The following is a 22,153-nucleotide window of genomic DNA, read 5'->3' as shown; positions in this document are numbered from 1 at the left end:
TAAATAAATCATAAAACGCTACCTAACTATTGGGGAAATAATAAATTACCATTCAACTTTCTCAAGAGTAAATAAACCAACAGAGGCTCAACTTGAATAAAACCATTAAAGTGGAGTAACTTAAATACTTATTTCTCTTAAGAAAATTATCTCCTTTTGTTTTCTTCGGCGATAGTTTTGAGTAAGAGGTGTAATTCTATAACTATTTTTCCACTACAATGTTTTTAATCCAAAAGCATAATGTTCTTAATTCGAAAGCGAGTCTCTGAGGTTAGGCAGACCCCTCAGGCATGCATGCGTGAAATAAAATTGCAATTTCAAAACAAAAAAAAAACATATACATTTGCTTTTAAAAAAAAAATAGGGAGAATCCCGGACATTACGGCTCATTTAAATGTACTGACAGCTATTTTCAATTTATCTTGTGTACATATTTCTAAGAGTTCAGTTTCGGAGAACATCAAAGTAGAGTTCATCCATCCATAACAATAATAACAACAACTAAAAAAAAAATTAAACAACATATAAAATCGCTATTTTGAAAGAAACTAAAGTCATTCACTTCACGAGCGATAGTATAGCTGGTCGAGCAGTAGAAGATACATTTGTCGGTTTGACTCACATGGGTGCTCCTTTGTTCATCTGCACCTTAATTGACAAGTGTATCGTATTCCACCCGAACAAAATGGGTATAAGCCCCACGGAACTCAATCTGAAAGCTTGAATTTATATGTTAGATTTGGTGAACTTGGGTCCAATTATACAAGACAGCCTCACGAGAGCCCGGTTGTCAGTATCCCAAGATCAATTGAAAATTAGTTAATTATTTACTTCACGAGCATAAAAAAAAAAACCCACTAATATCTAAAAATAATACCAATATTAAGGTTTTGTTGTTATTTCTTAGTGGACTGTTGTTATTGGTGGGTAATAATAGCTTAGCCGATTCAAGACGGGTGGATAAATATGTCCCTACCTTACTTATCGAGGGCCAAAGTAGGACCCATGAGACTCCTCCTATTTATTGCTCTCGACTTGTTCCATCCACAACCACAGTCCCCACCCAGCTTTGGTTGTCATTGAGGATGAGATGCAAACAAATTTTTTGATAGTTGAAAACGAAACCATGTTTATCAAAACCAAAATTGAATCGCATCACCCAGTGAGAAAAACTGGCAGAAGCAGAAAACATCTTTGCTTGTTCTTTTCTTTCATTTTCATTTGGACAAAATTTTGTATCTACGACCGAAGAAGTTTCCATGCAATCAAAATCTCCATCCTTCTTTGCATTTTCGTTTCTCTTTTCTCATTCAATCCGACTTTATCACCATCTATTCCCTTACTATCATCAGATATATCAGATCAAAGGCTGCATTAGAAGGTGTGCATTATAAGATCTTCATGAAGGATCGTATTGGCATTAAAAACCATTGGTTTGACGAGCTCATATCACTGCATGCCTGTAACAAACACACCATATGTGATTTTCTTTTTTCCTGCAAATCAAATGGACCTTACAGAAGTGACCTGCACGATCCACTTAAGGCTAGTGACGAGGCCCCAACCGTGGACCATAATAAATGCAAATTTATGACAATTTTTAAAGAAAAATTCGCCTCTGTTCCCATCTGCAGATTTTACATGAAGTTTCTGGCTCTGCCGCTTTTTGAGGATTCGCCGCCATCTAGAATCATGTAAATTCTTCCACTTGGAAGATGTTCGACAACTGCTACATATATTTCATGCATTGGCCACCTCTGCTTCTTTTTGTGGATCCACCGCCATCTAGAATCATGTAAATTCTTCCACTTGGAGGACGTTCAACAACTGCTACACATATTTCCTGCATTGGCCATGTTAAGCAACACCAAAGCTCACAAAGATGACGTTCAAAAACGGGAATGTAAAAACTTAATAGAAAAAAACAGAGGAAGCGTGGATAGAAGAACTTAATTTCGTTGATTCCTTTGAGCAATATATATAATATAAGGTAACCTTATAGCTTACAAGATTTTTGGTATACAAGATCATGATAACACACTCAAATTTTATTCTGATCCATTAATCAGGATCATTAACCACCGCAAATGTAGTTTTGTGTAACAGATCTTGATAAGAGATCTGATCCTTTTTTCTCGAGAGGGAATGACATAAACCTGATCCCTAAAAGCTTTCACCAAAAATGCTTACCAGGCCCCCATTCAATGAGTCAAATCCCTCGCCAGAAACAAAGCTAGAAATTTTTCATTTTTATGAGAGGGATCAAATCATAATTTAAAAAATTTAGTAGAGTCAAAATATAATTTTTCAAAATTTTTTATGAAGGACAAATGAATTTTTTTAAGATTTACGTTTTTTAATTTCCCTTTTTGAGGGGAACCAAGGCCCCTGCCGGCTCCCTTGGCTCAGCCCCGGCCGTGAGGACATGGGTTGCATAATAAGGTTGCAAATGGATCAGATTCAAAGACACGGGCGACGTGGGCGAGATAAAGACACGGGCGACGCGGGCGAGAGAAAGACACGGGCGACGCGGGCGAGAGAAAGACACGGGCGACGCGGGTGAGAGTGCCCTAATGAGCAAAAAAAATTTTCTGGAAATAAATTTCCACCCTTCCGGGTGGAAATTTTTTTCCAGAAAAAAATATCCGAAATCGATCGTAACGGTCGATTTTTTTTTTCCGCGTTTGATAAACCGGAAAAATTTTTAAGATTTGAATTTTTTTTCCGTTGCTACAGTATATTTCCGGCCTATCAAACGCCCCCATTAACTACTTTCAGAATCCGATTCACATTTGATATGGCCCAAAATTACAAAATCTCCAATATAATGTGAACTGTTGACGCCATGGCACGTGTCCAGCTCCCCACTAGGAGTATTTCTTTGTTTAATTTGATGTTTTATGTTGGCACAGAGAATGTTCCCCTTAGTTGCACCTGCTTCGTGTAAATAACTGGAAAGAGGGACAGAGAACATGATATGTTGGGGTCGTTTCGTAAGAAAAATACTCAGATAATTTTTAATGAAACTACTCTAATAATTGAGGCAGATTCATTGAACACTCCTGACATCTTTGATGTCAAATGAGCCTTTAAAGACAATACACCACATCCTGTAACTTTTTCTGAAAAATTTCTCTTTGCCAAGGAAAAGATACAAGTTCCATTCCCGCTATCTGCCCATGGTAGAGTAATGTAATATGAGAAATTATCCCTAGTTGATATACCTGCTATAGTGTGGTGGTTGTATTTTCTTTTACATTGACTCTCAGTTCATTAAGGTTAAGGTGAAAGAATCAGACTTAAAAATAAATAAATATAAATTTTTACAAATACAAAAAAAAAATGTTGGAGAGATAGGATTTGAACCCGTGACCTCAAGTTAAAGGTTCCACCAAAGTTTGACACATGTGGCTTCCATAATGCGTTCATTTGAAAAAGGCCAAGAGACTGCATTTTGATGCAAATTTGTGTGCAGGATTCACAAATAAGTCTGTCACCCCTGCTCTTAGTCATAAAAAACCAAGAAAGAACAAGAAGTATGAAAGGAGAATTCTAACTCTGTTGGTCTCAATCAAGCTGTTGGGATAGACACTGAATAGCAGTAAGCAAAAACTCTAGTCTATTGTGAGTTTTGGATCGGATCCATAACTGAAACAAATCTGGAATAGGCCTCCAATGGTAGGGCTGTTCATGAACGAGGCTTGGCTTGTTTGTCTCGAAAGGAACTCGGACTCGAGTTCGATTTCATTAGCTCTAGCTTGACTCAGCTGGGCTCTCGGCTTAATTAAGCTCAATGACCCGAGCCAAACATTTCATGAAAAAATTTATTTTTTAAAGGAAAAGGCAGCATATAGACTTGAACATGTAATTATGACATACCAATCATGTGCATATCCATTTGAGCAATCTACTTTTTTTGATAATTTTATGAGACATATTTTATATATTTACTTTCTCGAGCTTAACCGAGTTTAACCGAGCCGAGCCCACTTAGCTCGAGTTTGACTCGTTTAGGTTGTCGAGTTCATTTCTTAACTCGAACTCAACTCGTTTAATAAATGAGTCGAGTTCGAGTCAAGTTCATCGAGCAAGTTCGAGTCGAGCTCGAGTTAGCTCGACTTGTTGAACAGCCCTATCCACCGGATCCTAACAAGAGGATCCAAGGTCGCATATGGATCTGATAAGCTATTTTTCCTTCATGCCCTTTCTCTAGCCAGCTCGCTTCTAAACTGGCGACGTCTCCTTAACCCTAATTCATCAAGAAAATGAAGGGCATTAGAAGTGAAAACTTTAATTCAACAAGCAAGTGTTACATATCAATTTTCGTTGACTGCCAGTAACGAGGGAAATCTTATTGCATTTGTAGGTCTTTGGGATAGTTTGGTAGCCGGTACATCTTATAAGTGTTTTATAAATCTATCCTAAAGATTGAAGGATGTTCATGAAACAATAGTTGTAATATCTGATGAACATGCCCTAATCTTTAAGATAGATCCATAGTTTCGTTAGGAAATATATGCAACTTTTTTTTTTTTTTTCACTAAGACTGATACATTGTTTCATTGCAGTGTAGGGACCCGCTTCTATATGTCTAGATATGAACCAAGTGGGTTCGAGTGCCTAAAGACCATACCTCTTCAAGTTGATGGCTATAGGACAATTTGTTTATTATAAGGCCAAAGTAATGAAAACGACTTTCATGGTAGGCTAGAGAAGAGTACTTAAGATTCTACGTGGAGTTAGATCTAAGTATGATCAAATGATGCAAAACGACACACTCTCAATAGTGGACTCTAGGTTGCCTTTAAGTTGACTTCTTAGTGGAGAGTGCACCAAAGCAACCTTGGATCCTATCGGCACATAGAAAAGAATAAGATCTTCGGCCTCTTCGGGTATCTAGCAAAGCTCTTTCTGGCTCAAAACACAACAACGAACACCATGTTCCAATTAATTTATAACTTTAAGCGGCATCCGATCACCTCTGAGTTAATCTGATCTTGGATTGTTTGGAATCTGAAACTGCAGATTTATGATCGGATCAGTCCGCTTGCTTTGCTTACAGAAGTTGGTTTAAGATGAAACGAACATTTTAAAATATATTTTCTTCCACAGTATTTTAATACAACAAATTGTGATAAACAATGAAAGGACGGGAAACCTAACCCCAGCAGCCCATACTTGGGAAAACTATTCCCTCCATTCTTTCTCCACCCCAAAGCACTACATGACATCCACATGACAGCATTGCTTCCTTTCGGAACAGGTGTTTGGGAGGTGAGAGTTGGTAAAAGATTCTAATTCCAGCTGGTTAGACTCCTACCAAAAGATATGAAGGTGCATTGAGCCAGTGATTTTTTTCCCCATTTTTTTTATATGAAAGAAAATTCGGACTCTTTTACTTGGAACAAAATAAACAATTTTGCAGAATCAAACACCGCCTAACAGGTTCTGCCTAACCCAGCTCCGCTACTAGCTGGCTACGTTTTATTTATTTATTTATAATCTTCTCCAGCTCTCTCTGCCACGGCCGTCCGACGCCGCGATGGACGGCCGGCGAACTCCCACGTCAATGGTTTCTCTGTGAACGAGGGCAGGGCCGACACTCACCAACCACTAGGCGGTCAACTGAAGAGGGGCCAAAACTTTCGGTGCCCATTCCCACCCACCATCGTTACCAACCATTCGTCTTTCAGCCGTCCATCTCCCTCGATGGACGACCTGTTACGCTGGTTCGGGTTTGAAAGACTGTACAGCGCTTTCTGGCACATACCGCCGACCAGAAGGCATTATTGGCAAAGCGCCCCACCAACCGCTAACTACTGTATCTTCGTATTATAGCCGTCCTTTGAGTCGATGGACGGATGCAAGGCGCCGCTGCAGGACGGCGTTCTCCCGATAGCCAACGGCTTAAATTTCAGGCGCTGTCACTCGACCCAGGCATTCGGATCCCGAAGTTGCAGAAGGAGATGGCGATCGAGGGTGGCGACGAACGCATCAAGAAGATCTCGACCTCGATCCGTGTAATCCCGAATTTCCCCAAGCCAGGTCTCTCTCTCTCTCTCTCTCTCTCTCTCACTCTCATGCTCGGCTTCTTGCTTAATCTCTTCCCTGGACTTCTTATTTGCCAAAATTTGTGGTCTTGGGTTCTGTTTAGCATGTGGGTTTGTACCATTTGGCGCTAAAATCGATGGATTTTTTTTCCAACTGAGCTTTCGTTTTGGTTGCATTCAATTCGGCGATTTGAAATGCACGCTATGGTCTTGCTTCCTTTTCTTGAGATTTTACATCCCACCGTCACTCAGAAGATGGTCTAATGTTTTGGAAATATAAATGGTTCAACCGATACTCTTCTATGTATCTTGCTTTAAAATGATCTCTATGTTTTTTATTCGCTTTGTAAATGTAAATGCTTTGTTTCCCTTTTCTTGGCTTCAGTTCACATCTAAAAATGATATTACCGTTACTACTAACTGCCGTCGGTCTTCTTGTAGCTAGCATTGGACTTCGACTTCTATTTGAACTTTTGCTTTTGTATGATTTGCATTTAAGACATTGTTATAACCATTCACTTAGTTCACGGCTGCTTTTGAAAATATAGGGATCAAGTTTCAAGATATAACAACTTTGCTGCTCGACCCTCAGGCATTCAAGGATACCATTGATTTGTTTGTTGAGAGATATAAGAATCAGAATATTTCAGTCGTGGCAGGTATATTCATCATTCTGTGCGCGAAGTTTTGTAATTTCTTGTTGGCGTATCAAATATATGGAAATCATAGAACATAAAAGACTTTCTGTGGGTTACTTCTGCTTTACTAATGTTCATGGTGGTGTAAGCGCGTCAACTCTTTCAAATTTAGGGGGACTATGTGATATGTTAAACTCTACTTAGGGAAGGCGTGACCGAGTATCTGCAGATGGTGTGCGTCTCCTGCAACTCTATCTAGGAACAACCTATACTTTTATCCTGCCCTGCAGTTCTTCAATGTTGCACTTTCACTTAAAAATTATGATTGATGCACTTGTGAGGATGCTCGGATTCTAATATATTGTATGCTGTATGTTTCTGTGAAGTTCCGTGTGTATCTCTTATATGGAAATGTTTTGACTTTTGCCAAACTCACTCCACTAGAAAGTAAGATATGGACAAATTAATCGCTTTGCTCTCACAAGTAGCAAAATGATGTCTTCTCCATGTCTCATCATATTATACATTCATTCTCTTTCCCTCTTGTCGTCATAATTTTTATAATAACCCCTACGTGTTCTATGACCCCTACATACCTAGCTTACACTGTTCATAGCCGTACTGCCCTAGGAGAATATGACACAATTGTTGCTTGCTGATAAGAGAATGTGACAGAACAGAATGCTTGAGTACAAATCTGAAATGGAACTCTATTAAATTATGTGGATGATAACAACAATGTTTTGAAGGAATTGGTGATTATGGCACTTCACAATTTGTCACTTGATTAATATTTTGTGTATAGGTTACAATTTCCTAATGTACAAAAAAGTGTATCGACTATTGGAGTAAACAATTATCTTCGCGTAGAGACGTCTAGAAGTTTCAAAATGATGCCTAGGTTCCATCACAACAAATATTTTTAGCCTACTCAACAACATTTTGTCATTTTGTGTCAGGCAAAGTGGTCTAGCGTTCCTTCAAGTGATGTAGGACTTTTCAGTATAACAAAAGCTATATGAAACTTTTTTCCTGAAAATGTAGTAATCTAAATGTTGTATCTCCTTTCTGTGTGTATTCTTAAATGTGTTTCTTAATGATGGATCAAGCTTTTACTTGTCTTTTCTTTTTTCCATTTATCAGCAGCAAGAAACACCATGTAGTGAACAATCATTATTCATTCTTAGAAGAGTATGGGATGCTTGTAGATTTCCTTATGTTTGATTCACCCATTGCAGGAGTAGAAGCAAGAGGCTTCATTTTTGGCCCTCCTATTGCATTGGCTATAGGTGCCAAGTTTGTTCCTTTGAGAAAACCAAAGAAGTTGCCAGGTACGCTTCTCCCATATATTTGTTCCTGTTATGCACTTGAGAATCTGTGAGTGAACCTGTGTCACTCTTGGATCATCTAAGGGTATGCCAATGTCTGGATAAAGTACTTGTTAGCAAATAAGAAAGTGATTATTATGTTGAGCCATCGGATGTGTGTGCATCTTTAAAAGTTTCTCCTGTCATACTATGTGGACAATCAGTGAGACGATATTGGCATATCTCTGCCTAATTTATTAGCGACCATTTCACAAAAGTTGATATGCGAAATAATATTCATTAATGGTCTTATGTATTTATGGATATCAAAATGCCCTTTACAACTATTGAGTGCATTTTTTATTATATACTTTCGTAGATGCTTTAGGAGAACTTTTTTTGCACAATGCCCCCTTGATCTATTTATTCTCATGATGCTTTGTTACTATGGAATAGGTGAAGTTATATCAGAGGAGTATACTTTGGAATATGGAACAGACCGAATGGAGATGCATGTAGGAGCTGTTCATGCTGGAGAACGTGCAATTGTAATCGATGATCTTATTGCAACTGGAGGGACCCTGTGTGCAGCTATTAAGTTACTAGGTAATACTCCATGCACCCTGAATTGAATCGTTGCAGTCAAACATTTTTTGCCTTTTCTTCTTTGCCCAGAATGCATGGACAGATTTCATCTACTTGCTACTTTTAAAGAGGACCATGGTGATTACTTGCAGAACTCGCTTGCTTCTATTATATGCTTCTCCGTGTCATGTCTGTCCATTATTTACATAAGAAAGCAGGAAGAAAGTACCTTTGTGGAAATGTTATATATACAACTTTCTTTGAATTATCAGTCTATCATTCTTATTAGGTGTATTCTATTTGACATCTTCTGTTGTGCTTGCAGAACGTGTTGGTGCTAAGGTGGTTGAATGTGCATGTGTTATAGAACTGCCAGAGCTTAAGGTGTGTGGCCGGTTCTCTCTTTCTCCCCTTGTTCTACTCTTTAGTTAAAAGTTTTTCGAATGGTCAGCTCACAAGCTGGCCAATCTAGGTTTATGTTCCTTTCTCCAATTGTGCAAGTAGAGCTTATAAACCTTAGCTAATTGGTTTTGAGCCTATGTTCAAAGAACCCATAAAAAATCTAGTTCATGAAAGCCAAATTATCTAGTGATTTGAAAGTCCACAAACTAAATTATTAACTCTACGCCACAACCAATTGTTAAAAGTTAAGCCTTCCATTCCTGCATGCCTACCAACTGCTTTAGACCAACCTGTGAAAAATTAGCTCTTGGCCATTGCTAGGTAGCCAAAGAACTTGTTTTTGAACCCCGTCTTGAAGGAAGATTGGAGCTTTTTCAACATCTTCCTAATGGGTGCAGTATCATGTTTTTTCACCTGCTGCAGGGAAGGGAAAGGTTAGAAGGCAAGCCACTCTTCATTCTAGTAGAAGCATAATAATTTGTGGATGCTGGAAGCAATAATTCGTTGTTATGTAAGGACAAGTTCCAGGGTTTACATCATTCCTCTTAAGATATTAATCTCCAGAGATTGGGGATATGATTTTTCCAGCTATATTTCATGTATCGGAATCTACAACCAATAATCTATCATTTTGCATATCTCATATCTGTTTAGGCTGTTTTTGAATTATGACTTCCACAGAGCCAGTCTCTCTCCTCTCTCTTGCAAATGGTTTTGAAAGGCCCTGTATCAATGCATAAGAAATTAAGTAGTACGTGGAGCAAGAAGTTTTGCAGGCCATTTTTCAGGCAATAAAATTACCGCACCTCAACTTCCAAATGATAACATAGTTCTAAGATGATGGTGGGGACACATCGTATCTGTCATGTGCGGAAGTCTTCTGTACTACAGAAAAGCTCATGTTTGATATAGTACAACTAAAAGAGGCAGGTCTTACGGCTAAATAACCCGAATATTGCAGTCAGTTGCTGGACTTTTAAAAAGCAACCGTCTCTTTATTGTTCTCCAATATTTTCCAGTGAGAACTGCGTAGCTAGTGGGAATGAACACAAAATACTGCGTAATACCAAGTCTACCATGGAAAGCTCCGGTTCGTTACACAGGAATTCTGTTGAATGGGTTCTTCCCATTTGATTGATGGTATAAAACTGCAAAAATCCTTTGGTTTATGCGTCAAATCAACACTCAAAAATCCTTCATCGCTTTGACAATTTCCTTTGTATATTTGGGAGTTTCATCCACTGGGCCAAAAGACTTCAAGATTGGTTTTGTTTTGCTTTTCCTAGAGAGGACAACCCGTCGTAAACTTTTATGAGAACAATGACGGAAAACCCTTCTAGTTCTAGTCCTCCCGAACCCCAAAAGGCAGACCTAGCTTTGGGTTATGATACAAGCGGATTCAAAAGTCTTGCATCAAGTAAAAAAATTTCCAGCTTCTAATCTAGGAATTTCATCCACCGGGCTAAGAGGTTAATACTATTGGAGGATTGGCATTCGCAGTTCCCCAAGGAAAGAGATTGTGGATCTTTTAGCTTGGTTTCGCAGAGTAAAATGAGAAGTAAAAAGAAGTCAGAATAACATTCCAGAGAAACTTGTAGGCCTTGGTTTTGACGACTGGAACCAGAATTTGGAAAGATAAGCCTCTTGATTGCTTCCCTCGTTCATCTAACCTATAAGTATTCACGTAAGCCTGGTCTGTATGTGCTTAACCCCATCTTGCCAATGAAGAAACAGAGAGAGAGAGAGAGAGAGAGAGAGAGAGAGAGAGATTAAAAAAATTATTATACCTTTCTGTTCTTATTCTCAAGTGTTGACCGCAGAACAACAAACATTAAAGACAAAGGCCCTAAATCTGGCAATCGTACTCTTCAACTGACTAGGTTACTACAAGAGATCAATTGCCAACAACGCTTAAACAGAAAACTAGAAATGCTGATGGCATGAACATGAATACAAGAAACCTGTATAGTACAACCCAACAGCTTCAGGAGACCGGGCACAGATGCTCCAAACTGGGGACACGACATAAAGCATGAGCTTCGGGGCAACATGAAAAATATATGGAACTTTGACAAATGTCAGCACAAACCTTTCTCCTAGACATTCGATGATGTCTGTTGTGAGAGTCGATCGCTTCTTCTTACCAAAAGCAACTGATGCTGCTTTTCTCAGCAAAACAGAACCAGAAATGCTTCCCAGCACCATTGGATTCATTGGAATACTTCAATCACCAGACCAAATAAGAGGTGAAAAATGAGAAATAAAGCTTCATTATCAGAAGACTAAGTACAAACAGGAAATGGAAATTGAGTAAGAAACTTCACCTGTCATCTGGTTCCTTCTGAGTTTCAAGCACTTGTCTTGCCCAAGATGAGAAAACTGCGACACTGCACCAGTAGAAATTTCTGTCAACATAAAAGGACGGAAACATCCAGGAAGACAGCAGCTCAGCGTCCATTTTGATAACATCACCCTTTTGTAGTCTTAAGGGCATACCTCATGGGGGAAATTTTTCTCCTTAGGGTGAGATCAGCTTCATTTTCAATGTGTACTTTAAGGGGTCACGCAAACACAAAACATGGGCACCCTGGATAACCTCTATTTTATCATAAAGTAAGGTTGGAATAAACAGAACTGTGTTTGGATAAGAAAGAAAGGAAAGGAGAGGAAGAAAAAGCAAGGGCAAAACTGCGTACCTCTAGAAATGAGAAGATTGGAAGGGAAAAGAATGTCTTTTAAAAAAAACACAAGTTTACCCTCATTAATCCTCCCTTTCTTTCCCCTCCAGCATTAAACTCTCCCTCTATTTTCTTTGCCTTTTCATTTTCCCTTCCTTTCCATCCTATCGAGTAGGGCAAATCTTATCAAGAAAAAGCTCCTGCAATGACTTCGAGAAAACAACTGCTTCTCTGTTGGCCAGTAGAACTCTTAGTACCCTTTCCTTCCCTTCTATTCAAACAATAGTGTTAGGAATCTGAGATTCCAACCCTGGATTTAAAAATTTGTGCCCCGGTCATGGAACCAGTTCAAAGGGAACATCTGAATATCTTAATTTGATTACACCAAAGGGATAGTTTTCTGACGTTTGCAGCTTTTTCTTTGTTAATTTTTTCTTCTGCCATTCTGATTTTCACATTTCTCCTATTAAAGATCAGGGGCTGCCCGTAGCAAAAAAATAAATAAGAGGAAAGAAGAAAACAGAATGTTCAAACATGTCCAACCAATATCCTATTAGAAAATGGTAAAGTGGTAAATGAACTAGCAAGCATGAGCATGATGTGCAGGAGAGGTGTAATGCATGGAGCTAGATGCTAACTGCAAAAGAATATTTATCACAAACTGAGCATGGTTCACGAGGGATAGATTAATATATAACATGACGTATTTCCAAATTCTCAAAGCAATAAGAAACTGAACATTGTTAAAAAATGAACCCCTCTTGTGCTAGGCTCATTGACAGTGTGTTGAACCCCTCATGAACAGGTTTTACGTCCCTAAAAAACAAAGAGCAAACAACACCTGATTGGTTTATTTACCCCTAATCAGGAGGTTAAAAATGGGATTTCACTTTTCAGTATTCGTAAGTACTTATTATACATCATCAAGGAGTCAAATCAGTATGATAATGGAATTTCACAGAAAACATCCAAACTATGAAACGATGACTGCTGGAGCATGACTTCAAAGGGACTAAATTATATGTCTGAGGACTGTAGACATATTTGTATGTGATATGAGTAAAGTGCTTCCAAAAAATAACTTACTACATATATGATAAAATTAGACGGTTACCATTACATCATATGGCATAATAAACTGAAGCAGAAATTATCATCTTGTAGAAGAAAAATAAGAAGACAAAGGCTGAACAGAAACCAACCTTCCAGACAGAATATCACCCTGGCCACCACAACGCCGTGGAGATCCAAAAATGTTCACCAACGTAACTGCAGAAAGAATCTGGTAGAGTCACAGAAGGTTGGAAATATCAGATAGACCACACACAATGTGGTCTACTTGGCATTGTTAGAGGTCACAAGGTTCAACCCCAAACAACATTGTGCAAGTGGGCACCTCTCAAGATGCATCTCTAAGCTGAAAGCGAAAGCATTTTGCCATTGCACTGAACAATGACCCTCAAATTACAAAGAAGGAAAAACAGCATTTCTTTCTTAACTGGAAAGGACCGTTAGTGAAAGTATTCAATTTTGATTTGATGAAAAGTGGAATTAATTACACAAAACAATTCCCTCTCATTTATTTTGCAAGTGAAGCTAAAGCTCCATATAGAAACTTTTACATCCAATATAGATCACGTACCTGATTTGCCATCACTGATGATATCAGAGTTTCCCTTCTGCAGAATCGTCACTCCAATCCTTAAAGGCACCATTGCACATTGTAAGAGATGTTAATTTCCTAAGTAGACAATAGAAACTTGAAAACTTTAATAACAACAAAGTTAAATGATGTCTAATCTAAATTAGGACAACAAGAAAAGGTACCTTTGAGCAATTGACTGTAACTGGTCGAGCCCATCTTTGCAGTTGACTTCACCTCCAAAAACCTTCTCCACAAGACGCTTGTACTCATTCACATTTGGAGTTAGAACAGCCAAAGGGTACCCTTGTATCAGTTCAAGATTGCTTGTGACAAGAAACAAACCATCCTATATGGCAAACATCAGCTGAAACATTAGTTTGGTTGGGGTGGGTGGAGGGGTGGGTGGAGGAGAGAGAGGGAGAGCACATCTTCCTCAAGATTGCAACTAAAACACCCAAGGTTCAGTCGGACGGCATACCCCATCAACTACAATTGGAATTTTTGAATGTCGAGCCGCTGTAATAATCTCACTCACGCACTCCTGAAAGTTAGAATGAATAACCTTTCATTTATAGTGGAGTCATTGGTGCACAAGATGCTATTCAAAGTATAACTTTTCAGCTATATAGGAGTCATAGGTGCATAAAATGTAAAGTAATGGAAAGAACAAGCTGCAAGAAAGATCTTGCTATTCAATCTGCCACAGATACCTAGCCTATTTTCTTATGTGGATGGACTGAGACTTGCATTTCCAAGAAATACTAACATCTGAATCCTGCAATTAGCCTATGATTTTTCTTTTGATTGAGCCCACTATGTTTCAATCCTAACAATGTCAACAATTGTGTTCACTATCTCATCCTTACATTCTTCTGCAGTACCAAAGACGTAGAAGCAGGCCTATCAACAGTTTGAGCTGTACAAGACTGGTTTACGTGTATCCACACATAATGAAAACCTTTATCCATACATAATATAAAAGCTAGCCAGGTTGAGGTACCTAATACCAATAGCGTAAAAAACTAATCCCAAAATGGACCCATATAATTTTAGTACAGAACATTTATATTAAAAACACATTAAAACTTGACTCATCTGGGTAGGGTTGGGTATCAAGCAAAAGCACATACCATTCTAACTTGATGTACTACTAACATTGTCTTGGGTTGATGTAAATCATGTTTCGGCCAGAACTTCCGTGATTTACCTCTGGCATTTTAGTAGTAATTGGTACAAGAGCCTCATTAACAGCCTTACATACAAGGTCCTTTGATCCTGACCATAACATGACCCAGAAGCACCTATATTTTGTCACGTCTTAGTATTATAGAGAAAAAAATTTAGCTGCTCCTGCAGCAATAGCCCAATCGAAGACAATTAACTCAGGCTACATTTGTGGCACCCTAGGAGAATCTAAAAAGGCTAGGCATATTAACAAAGGATATTAAAGAAAAGAAATTTCAATTTGGGGGTCCCACCTAATTTAGAGATCCCAATAGGGGACCAGAAAGGACAAAAATCTGTATGATCAAAGTCTTCCAAAATAAGGTAGACTTCAATACTCAAGCTCGCAATACGGACCAAGCTTCAGATACAACATCAGATGTCTGACCAGCCTGAACCTGAATTTCTTTGAGCCTCAGGATTTTACTGCTAGTTCCAATTGGATGTGCCTAAGAACTTCTACAAGACCCCTTTTCTGGGCAAGCACAAGCACATCACCTCTATAGGTCAAAGGCCCAAAACTTACTTCAATGTTGACCTGTACGTCATGTTCTAATCCCTACAGTTCCAACAGAATAGGCTAGACCCTCTACCTAAACCGATCATCATATTGATCCATGTGTCCCACTCTAGAAATGCCGAGCTTCAAAACATACTTGGAGTTTCTGCCTCATCTGGCTTCTCCCAGGGTAGTGGTGGTTCAGCAATTCCACAGAAAATAAAATGGAACTTGTACCCAAGAAATGGGTCCGAGAAATCACCCTCTGTGAACAAATTATTGACCATGACTGATGCAGAACATTTGGGACAAAGATTTTTATGAATCTACATAGTTTTCTTCACACCCCAAGGCCACCATATTTTCCATATGGTTTTCTGGAACTACAAGTTAGTGATGTGATTGAACATGTGATTGCAACACTTTTTCCTTTTTCTCCACAAGGATTCAAGACCATAATTAATTAGTAAAAAATTAAGATGACAACCATAAGAAACGGATCCCTTCCAAGGCCAGGTCCAACAACGAGGCAATCAAATCTAGCCATCCATTTCGCAACTTCTGCAAGAACTTTCTTGGATGTAAGTCCCCTTTCATCATCCCTGAACAATAGATTTAGACCATCAATTTTCCACAGAATGCTCCAGAAAGCCAACCAGGAGAACCAAAAGGCATGAGGCTTAAACAGACCTTACACTATAAGATTCTTCAAGCACAGGATGGACAATAAGCTCAGGGCTATAGCTCTTTATAACTGGTGCAGCATCTTTTGTACAAAAGACATGAGATAAATCAGCACCCTGTCTCAAAGAAATTAAAAAAATCAATTTCTAAATTTGAAACTTTAAATAGAAAAAGTTTGTAACCACATTTTTCTACAGCTAAACAGGCATTGATATTTGCCCTTTAAATGGGCAAGAGCTTGTGACAACTATCTATAGCTAGACAGACATTCATACCTACAGGGTTGCTAAACTAAAAAATGTCCAAAAAAGAGTTCATCAATGTACTCACTATTTTCAAGGCAGATATTGCTGCAAAGTATGGTGCACCTGTATATTCACGGCAACCACCTATAACTGCAATCTTCCCTGCAGAAGGTCCATTGCTTAGAGGAGTTCAGAAAACCATTGTAAATGTGCAGGTTCCATCCTTATCTAGGTGAAGAAAATGAGTGACCAAATCAACAAAGCTTCATATCAACATCATGGAATTGAAAAAAGATTGTTAGGCCTGGAAACGATAAGAAACCTTCAAAAGCTACTCTCCTGGTTTTAAGCAGACAAGTGATAGTTGTAAACAAGAGAAGAGCAACAAATGGGTGTGCTTACCTGCCTGGCCCTTATATCTGCCAGGATCAAGATCAGGAGTTATTGTTCGTAGGATTTTTCCAGCAACAGCCTCATCAACTGAATATTTTATCTCGGCCATTGTTTTAGTGAAATTTTGGATTTTGTATCCTCTCAGAGATCTTACTAAAAAATGCTGCCTCCTCAAAATTGCACCAGACGCAAACATGCAAGAGGCCTTGCTCTCTAAAATAGAAAAGGAACCGTTCCTGCCATGGCCCAATGTTCTTAAAGAGTTGTGCATCACCTATCACTCAAGCTGTAGGACATCAACAGCAGAGTGTTAAGAGAAATGCATGACATAGATGTTGAAAGTTAGTAACAGTTCCACTTCAATAAAGAAAGAAAAAAAAGCACACTTTGCACAGTGAGAGAATGTACAGGCTTAACTAAAGGATGCTCCAAACACCACCAGTAAGTATTTGTTTCCAAATCAATACCAAAAACCATTTAAGATAGCAGCAGCTAACACCTGAGCGTGTCTAATAGGGGTTGACTAAAGGACGCTCTAACAGTAACCAATAAGACACTTTTTCCAAACAAGTACTAAAAAACAAGTAAGATAAAAGAAGCTAACAAGTTACTATTTTCTTTTTCCTTTTCTCTTGTAATGAAACCACATAGCATGTTCTTCAGGTCAATACAAGATGAAACTCAGAAGACAACTACAGGCATGCCCTATCAATTTCATGTTTGATAATGTAATGCAAATGCAGTTCTGGAGCTAGATAAGATCTAGAACCTAAATTCGAGTTCACACTTTTTACAAAAAATCACAAAATCTCAAGATAATCGGAGAAACACAAGCCAATAAAACATGCTTTAATCTTCTCACTAGATTGCATCTTAGTACCCTTTGAACCAGGCAAGTGGAAAATACCAAAACTAAAAATGTAATCCACTCTATGTCCAATATATATAGGGATGGAAATATGAGGCATAAAGCAATTTCCCATCTTATGCTGCTTGCCTGGACAAGTGGTTTCATCCAATAATTTCATCAATTCATGATTCTCGCATTGCTCTATGAGCAATAAGCCCAGAACAGTCGATTCATCAGAATCATATAATAAAATTATAAGTCTAGAAAATGAATCGGCCGAATCTGAACAACAATCCACACAAAAAAAAATAAAATAAAAATAAAAATAACGGAGAACGAACATCTTAGCCACCATCTCTACAAATTCATCCATCCTCTTGAGAGAAACTCGCAAACTCCCCTTCTCCTTCCTCGTTTCGATCAAGCGTTACACCAAACGAATAACAACAAGAACGATAAAGAAACAAATGGGATGATCGAGACGACAGTCTTACCTCATTCACTAATTCCTCCAGGGCCGAAGCAATTCTCGAGAAACCGCTTCAATCTTGGATCGTTCCTCAAAGATGGAGAAAGATGAGATGTTAAATGGACCGGATCAAGATTTTCTCAGATCCAATTTGTTATTTCTGTTCGTGCCACCTGATTTTTATTTTTTCTTTTCGCGCGGTATCCAAGAAATTTCTTTTACGAGCTACATTTTAACCTTAACTTTATAAACCTGCATAACAATTTGTATTAATATGTTAAGAAAAATGTTCCTCAATTAAATGATTCATTTAAATTAAACATTCTCAAAATGTAGCAAATATAATGTACATTCAAACGCCGATATATTAGTAATCTTCAAATTACATCTAATCCAGTTCCATGTAGGATCAAGTAGAAAATTACATCACTTACTTACATTTACATAATTAGATTTTTGAACTCCTGCTAACAAGAAAAAGGTTTGAGCTATCATAATCATTTTTCATGTTTTTTGTAATGTTCTTTAATCTTCCGAAAACATCACTTTCTAGCTAGTACCGTTGTGTAGTCAGAACAAATGATATTCTTTCTCCTTTTCTTGTTTAGATGTTGTAAACGTCTAGGTTATACTCAAACACATCCCAACTTGCACCTCACTTTATACAATCTAAAACGATAATGAGCTTCTTCTCTAGAGAATTTCTTGCGTGCATGAACCAAAATACAAGTGGATCGCTGCCATTTTCATAGAAAATTTTCCTGTTAGATGCATATGTAACTTTGCATACCTTTCTGTGCAATGATCCGACCTGACCATACGGTCCAACAGATCCCAACTTGCCTTCTAACAAATTTAGTTTTAACTTCAAAAAGACTTTCAGCCAAAACAACCAACCACTTAATAGCCCTTTTTATAAGCTTTTTTTAAAAGATTCATCACAAACTTAATAAACTTTTGAAAGTAAGAGTCGCATTTTAATCACAAATTCGTAACTGAGATCATCCCAAACCTTTGATTTTATCTTGGTTGAAATTTTTTACTCCACATAGCGTCGATTCCCATAGCGATTCGGCGTGGCAATATCATTGTGTATATAATTATGTCAATGATATTACTACCAATCAGGATCCGAGAAAGATACGTACGGGATACTGTAGACGTACGTAATATGGATTGCGATGCTTCCCATGATCTGTCACCAACCCCCTCGATTCTAGCTAGAGAATGCATGGAGTTGACTCGGAACTCAACGTGCTCTTTAACAATTCGACCTATAAGGGATGGAACTTAATTTCAGAGTAGGGTTCTTGTTGTGTTTGTTATTATGTACGTGAAACACGCCAAGTTTCTTTCGCATTATATATGCATTTTGTCTGTAGACATCGTGTCTGCTGTTATAATATGAGATCTGGCCCATCTATGTTGCCCACCGAGCAATATTTTTTGCCAGCAGTCAATCAGAATTCACTGCCAAAAAATTTTCCGCATAAATCTGTTGACTTATATATATATATATATATATATATATATATATATATATATATATATATATTATTCTGAGAGGTTGTAGTGCACCCAGCCGCAAAGTGGTTTACTTTCAAAAAGTCTGAGGTTCAAATCTTGTGGTCGCTATCACGACTCATTGCGTTCATTCTTTGGACTCTAATAGGTCCGGACTTCAACACCATGAATCATGGGTGATGGGCATGAACTATTCACCTTAAAAAAAATAATGTCACCGATGTCCTTTTCCTCCTTTTTTTTCTTAAATTGAAGACAACACCGTCCGAAAGCTTAGACAAAACCAAAATTATCACTATCGTGAGAAAATAACATGGCTATGAAACTAACTATCATTAATTTGTTCAGGAGGGGGGTGATTATGGTACTTTTTCACATTTTTAGTTAGACATTGGTGTTTTAAGGAGAAAAAGGGAGAAGAAAGAAAAGATCATATATTCATGAGATCAGTAATGATACTCATATGCATTTTTTAAAATATTTGCTTAACAAAAACTGCATTATCTTAAAGGTTTTGGCTTATTTGAATGTGTGGGTAGACTTATAATACATCATTCAACTCAAATGTCGTATCATTACTCGAATGTCGTATCATTACTGATCGTTTGACACTACACCTCTTGAGACTAATCATTTGCATTTGTATAGAGTTTCAGATCGTTGAATGGCGTAGGTTCAACCAAATGACCGGGACAAACAAATTAATACTTATGTTGGAGCTCTTGCACGGATCTCATGCCCACATTTGGTTTGTGATGCTGTTTAATCTCTTAAGCAATGATAAAATGTCTTAACAAAAGACATAAAATATACAGTTTTTTAATATCTTTATTTTGTTTGAAGTATCAGATTATCTGACAGAATATCTTGGTAGTTGTTACTCTTGCTACTATTGGGTTAGATAGAATCTGGTGATTCTTGATCGGAATCACAATGCATCAATAAAGCAAAACTTTTGAAGCAAAGAGCATCATGGCAATTAGTGCTGTAGATACTTAATGCCTCATACATGCCCATGTCTTCATCTGACGCTACATAATTTATTTGATTTTTAATGCCATTTGACTACTTTGTAATATATTAATTTCACAATTCGCAGATTGGTGTCGATGATGTAAAAAGACTGATTAAACATATTTTCATATTTCGGAATGGATTTCCATCTACAGTATGCGGACACCGAGAAAAATGATTCCGTGGGATCAAACCGAAGTTTATAAAAATCACCAACTGAGTTGTCCACTTAGGCATCTGGAAGAGAGTAAACAGTTTCTCGTCTTCTGGTATTATTCCTGGTATGTCAAGAAATGAACTATAATAGCTACCATTAGCATGCTATATTAGCATTAATGCATGAGATGATTAGTGATGACTTTGCATGATTTAAAACCATGTTCGCCTTAATTGCAAGGTCCTTCGTCATGTCAAAGTTGATACTGATGATCACATTAGTAATTAGAGCCATATGATAGAAATGACAACCCAATCGAAAGCAATGTTTTAAAGGATATAATAGTTTAATATTTTCTTTTAGTTAAGTTTGTTGTCTCTATTTGTACGAATACACTAGTTAAATCAAAATATTGTGAAATGTTAGCAGTTTAATATACAGAAAGTGCAGATTCGGCCACATACTATGAGCTGCCAACTTCTGCAAAGTCCTTGATGATAGGAAACAAGTGCACGTAATGAAATCCACATATTCTTTGCACAACAGCCAACACGCATCCTGCAGTTTTATAAGGGTACAGAAACAAGTTCTTGCGCGATCCAAAGCTTAAAAGATTCTCTCTGCTGCGTGCAGAAGAAGAGAATTTTTCTCCTGCTCTTTCATGTAGACTTGGAAGTGCGTTGATCATCCTGCTTAGGGAACACCAACCATATTTCATGTTGAATCCACATTAAAGACTGTACTATAGCCAAAGGTTCAATTAATCCAGATAGATTTTAAAGCATGCATTCAGTATTTATCATTTAAGCAAATCCACATTGAGAGTACGTCACACGGCACATGTGCCATGATAAATTTGTAACACATTGTGATGAAAACAGCTATAATGGTTCCCTGTAAGAAATTTAGAAACTCTTGCTGTAACAAGACTATAAATCGCGGAAGATGTAACTGCAATAAATGCACGAATGTACATTGAGCGAGCGGAGCTCCAAATCGGTCAGCTTGAGCTCTGCTCTAGTCACATATTGCTCCGCTCGAGCTTGATTCGAGCTCAAGTCGAGTAAACCGAGTCCGAGCTCGAGTTCGGCTTGTTTAAGCTCGTGTCACTTGATTCATATAATTTTTTTTTTTCTTTAAATTGAAATGAAAACTAAAAAAAATATTAAAATTAATAAAAAATACTGATATATACCCCTCAAGATCAACAAAAAACGAAGACACTAGCCAAGTCGAGCTCGTGTAACTTGGTCTCAACTCATTCATGACTCGATTTTTAACTCGAGCTCGAGCTCGATTCGTTTAATTGTTTATTGAACGAGTCAAGCTCTAGTCGAGCTTACATGGGTGAGTTCGAGTCCAGCCTGAATTGGCTCGACTCATTGTACATCCTTAAATGAATGAAGAAAAAAACAGAATTCGTGGATGTGGGATGAAGAGCACCGAGCCGCTTCAATTTCTTGGCCTTCTTTTTTCTTATGCCATAATCATATCTAAGTTTATTGCAAGATTCTCAACTTTCTTGTAAGGTTCAGAAACATCTCTTAGAGTTCTCCTACTTGATATCGGTACCCTGTTTATCATGATCTTTCTCGTGCAATTCTTAACGGAGATAGAAGTGGAAATCGAGGGAGAGAATTCGGATGGATTTAATTAACCTTCCGAATATGCATGGTAACCTATCGACACATTATGTTTGGCTATTAATTTATGGATTGACTATCATCTCCGAGGGTAATTTTAAACAACAATTTGGAAGTTTGTTAGCATGATGTTATACCATGGCAGT

The 22,153-nt window shown here is 37.9% G+C and overlaps 2 protein-coding genes across 3 annotated transcripts; one reads left to right on the top strand and one right to left on the bottom strand.

The window, feature by feature from the left end:
• The first annotated feature begins 5,853 nt into the window (after positions 1–5,853).
• On the top strand, positions 5,854–9,625 carry LOC116250056 (adenine phosphoribosyltransferase 1-like). The gene is made up of 6 exons (XM_031623399.2): positions 5,854–6,045; positions 6,599–6,709; positions 7,927–8,019; positions 8,452–8,601; positions 8,906–8,964; positions 9,406–9,625. Exons 1-6 carry the CDS (start codon positions 5,862–5,864, stop codon positions 9,454–9,456), a joined length of 648 nt encoding a protein of 215 aa, XP_031479259.1. The 5' UTR covers positions 5,854–5,861; the 3' UTR covers positions 9,457–9,625.
• A 1,126-nt stretch (positions 9,626–10,751) lies between these two features.
• Positions 10,752–17,826, bottom strand: LOC116250054 (ATP-dependent (S)-NAD(P)H-hydrate dehydratase). Of its 2 annotated transcripts, none has more exons than XM_031623396.2 (12): positions 17,695–17,826; positions 16,360–16,636; positions 16,043–16,119; positions 15,719–15,828; positions 15,516–15,630; positions 13,784–13,846; positions 13,488–13,651; positions 13,303–13,361; positions 12,863–12,929; positions 11,307–11,369; positions 11,072–11,203; positions 10,752–10,994 (listed from the first exon to the last, which is right to left on the bottom strand). In XM_031623396.2, exons 2-12 carry the CDS (start codon positions 16,619–16,621, stop codon positions 10,967–10,969), a joined length of 1,140 nt encoding a protein of 379 aa, XP_031479256.1. In that variant the 5' UTR covers positions 16,622–16,636; positions 17,695–17,826; the 3' UTR covers positions 10,752–10,966. The 2 variants fall into 2 exon arrangements, with proteins under 2 accessions (XP_031479256.1, XP_031479257.1); XM_031623397.2 differs by lacking the exon at positions 17,695–17,826 and adding an exon at positions 17,542–17,687.
• Between the last annotated feature and the right edge of the window lie 4,327 nt (positions 17,827–22,153).

The sequence above is a fragment of the Nymphaea colorata genome, chromosome 3 (genome assembly GCF_008831285.2).
Source record: "Nymphaea colorata isolate Beijing-Zhang1983 chromosome 3, ASM883128v2, whole genome shotgun sequence".
Classification (NCBI taxonomy): Eukaryota; Viridiplantae; Streptophyta; class Magnoliopsida; order Nymphaeales; family Nymphaeaceae; genus Nymphaea; species Nymphaea colorata.
The sequence above is the reverse complement of the archived record's forward strand: the minus strand, read 5'-3'. Positions and strand labels throughout refer to the sequence as shown.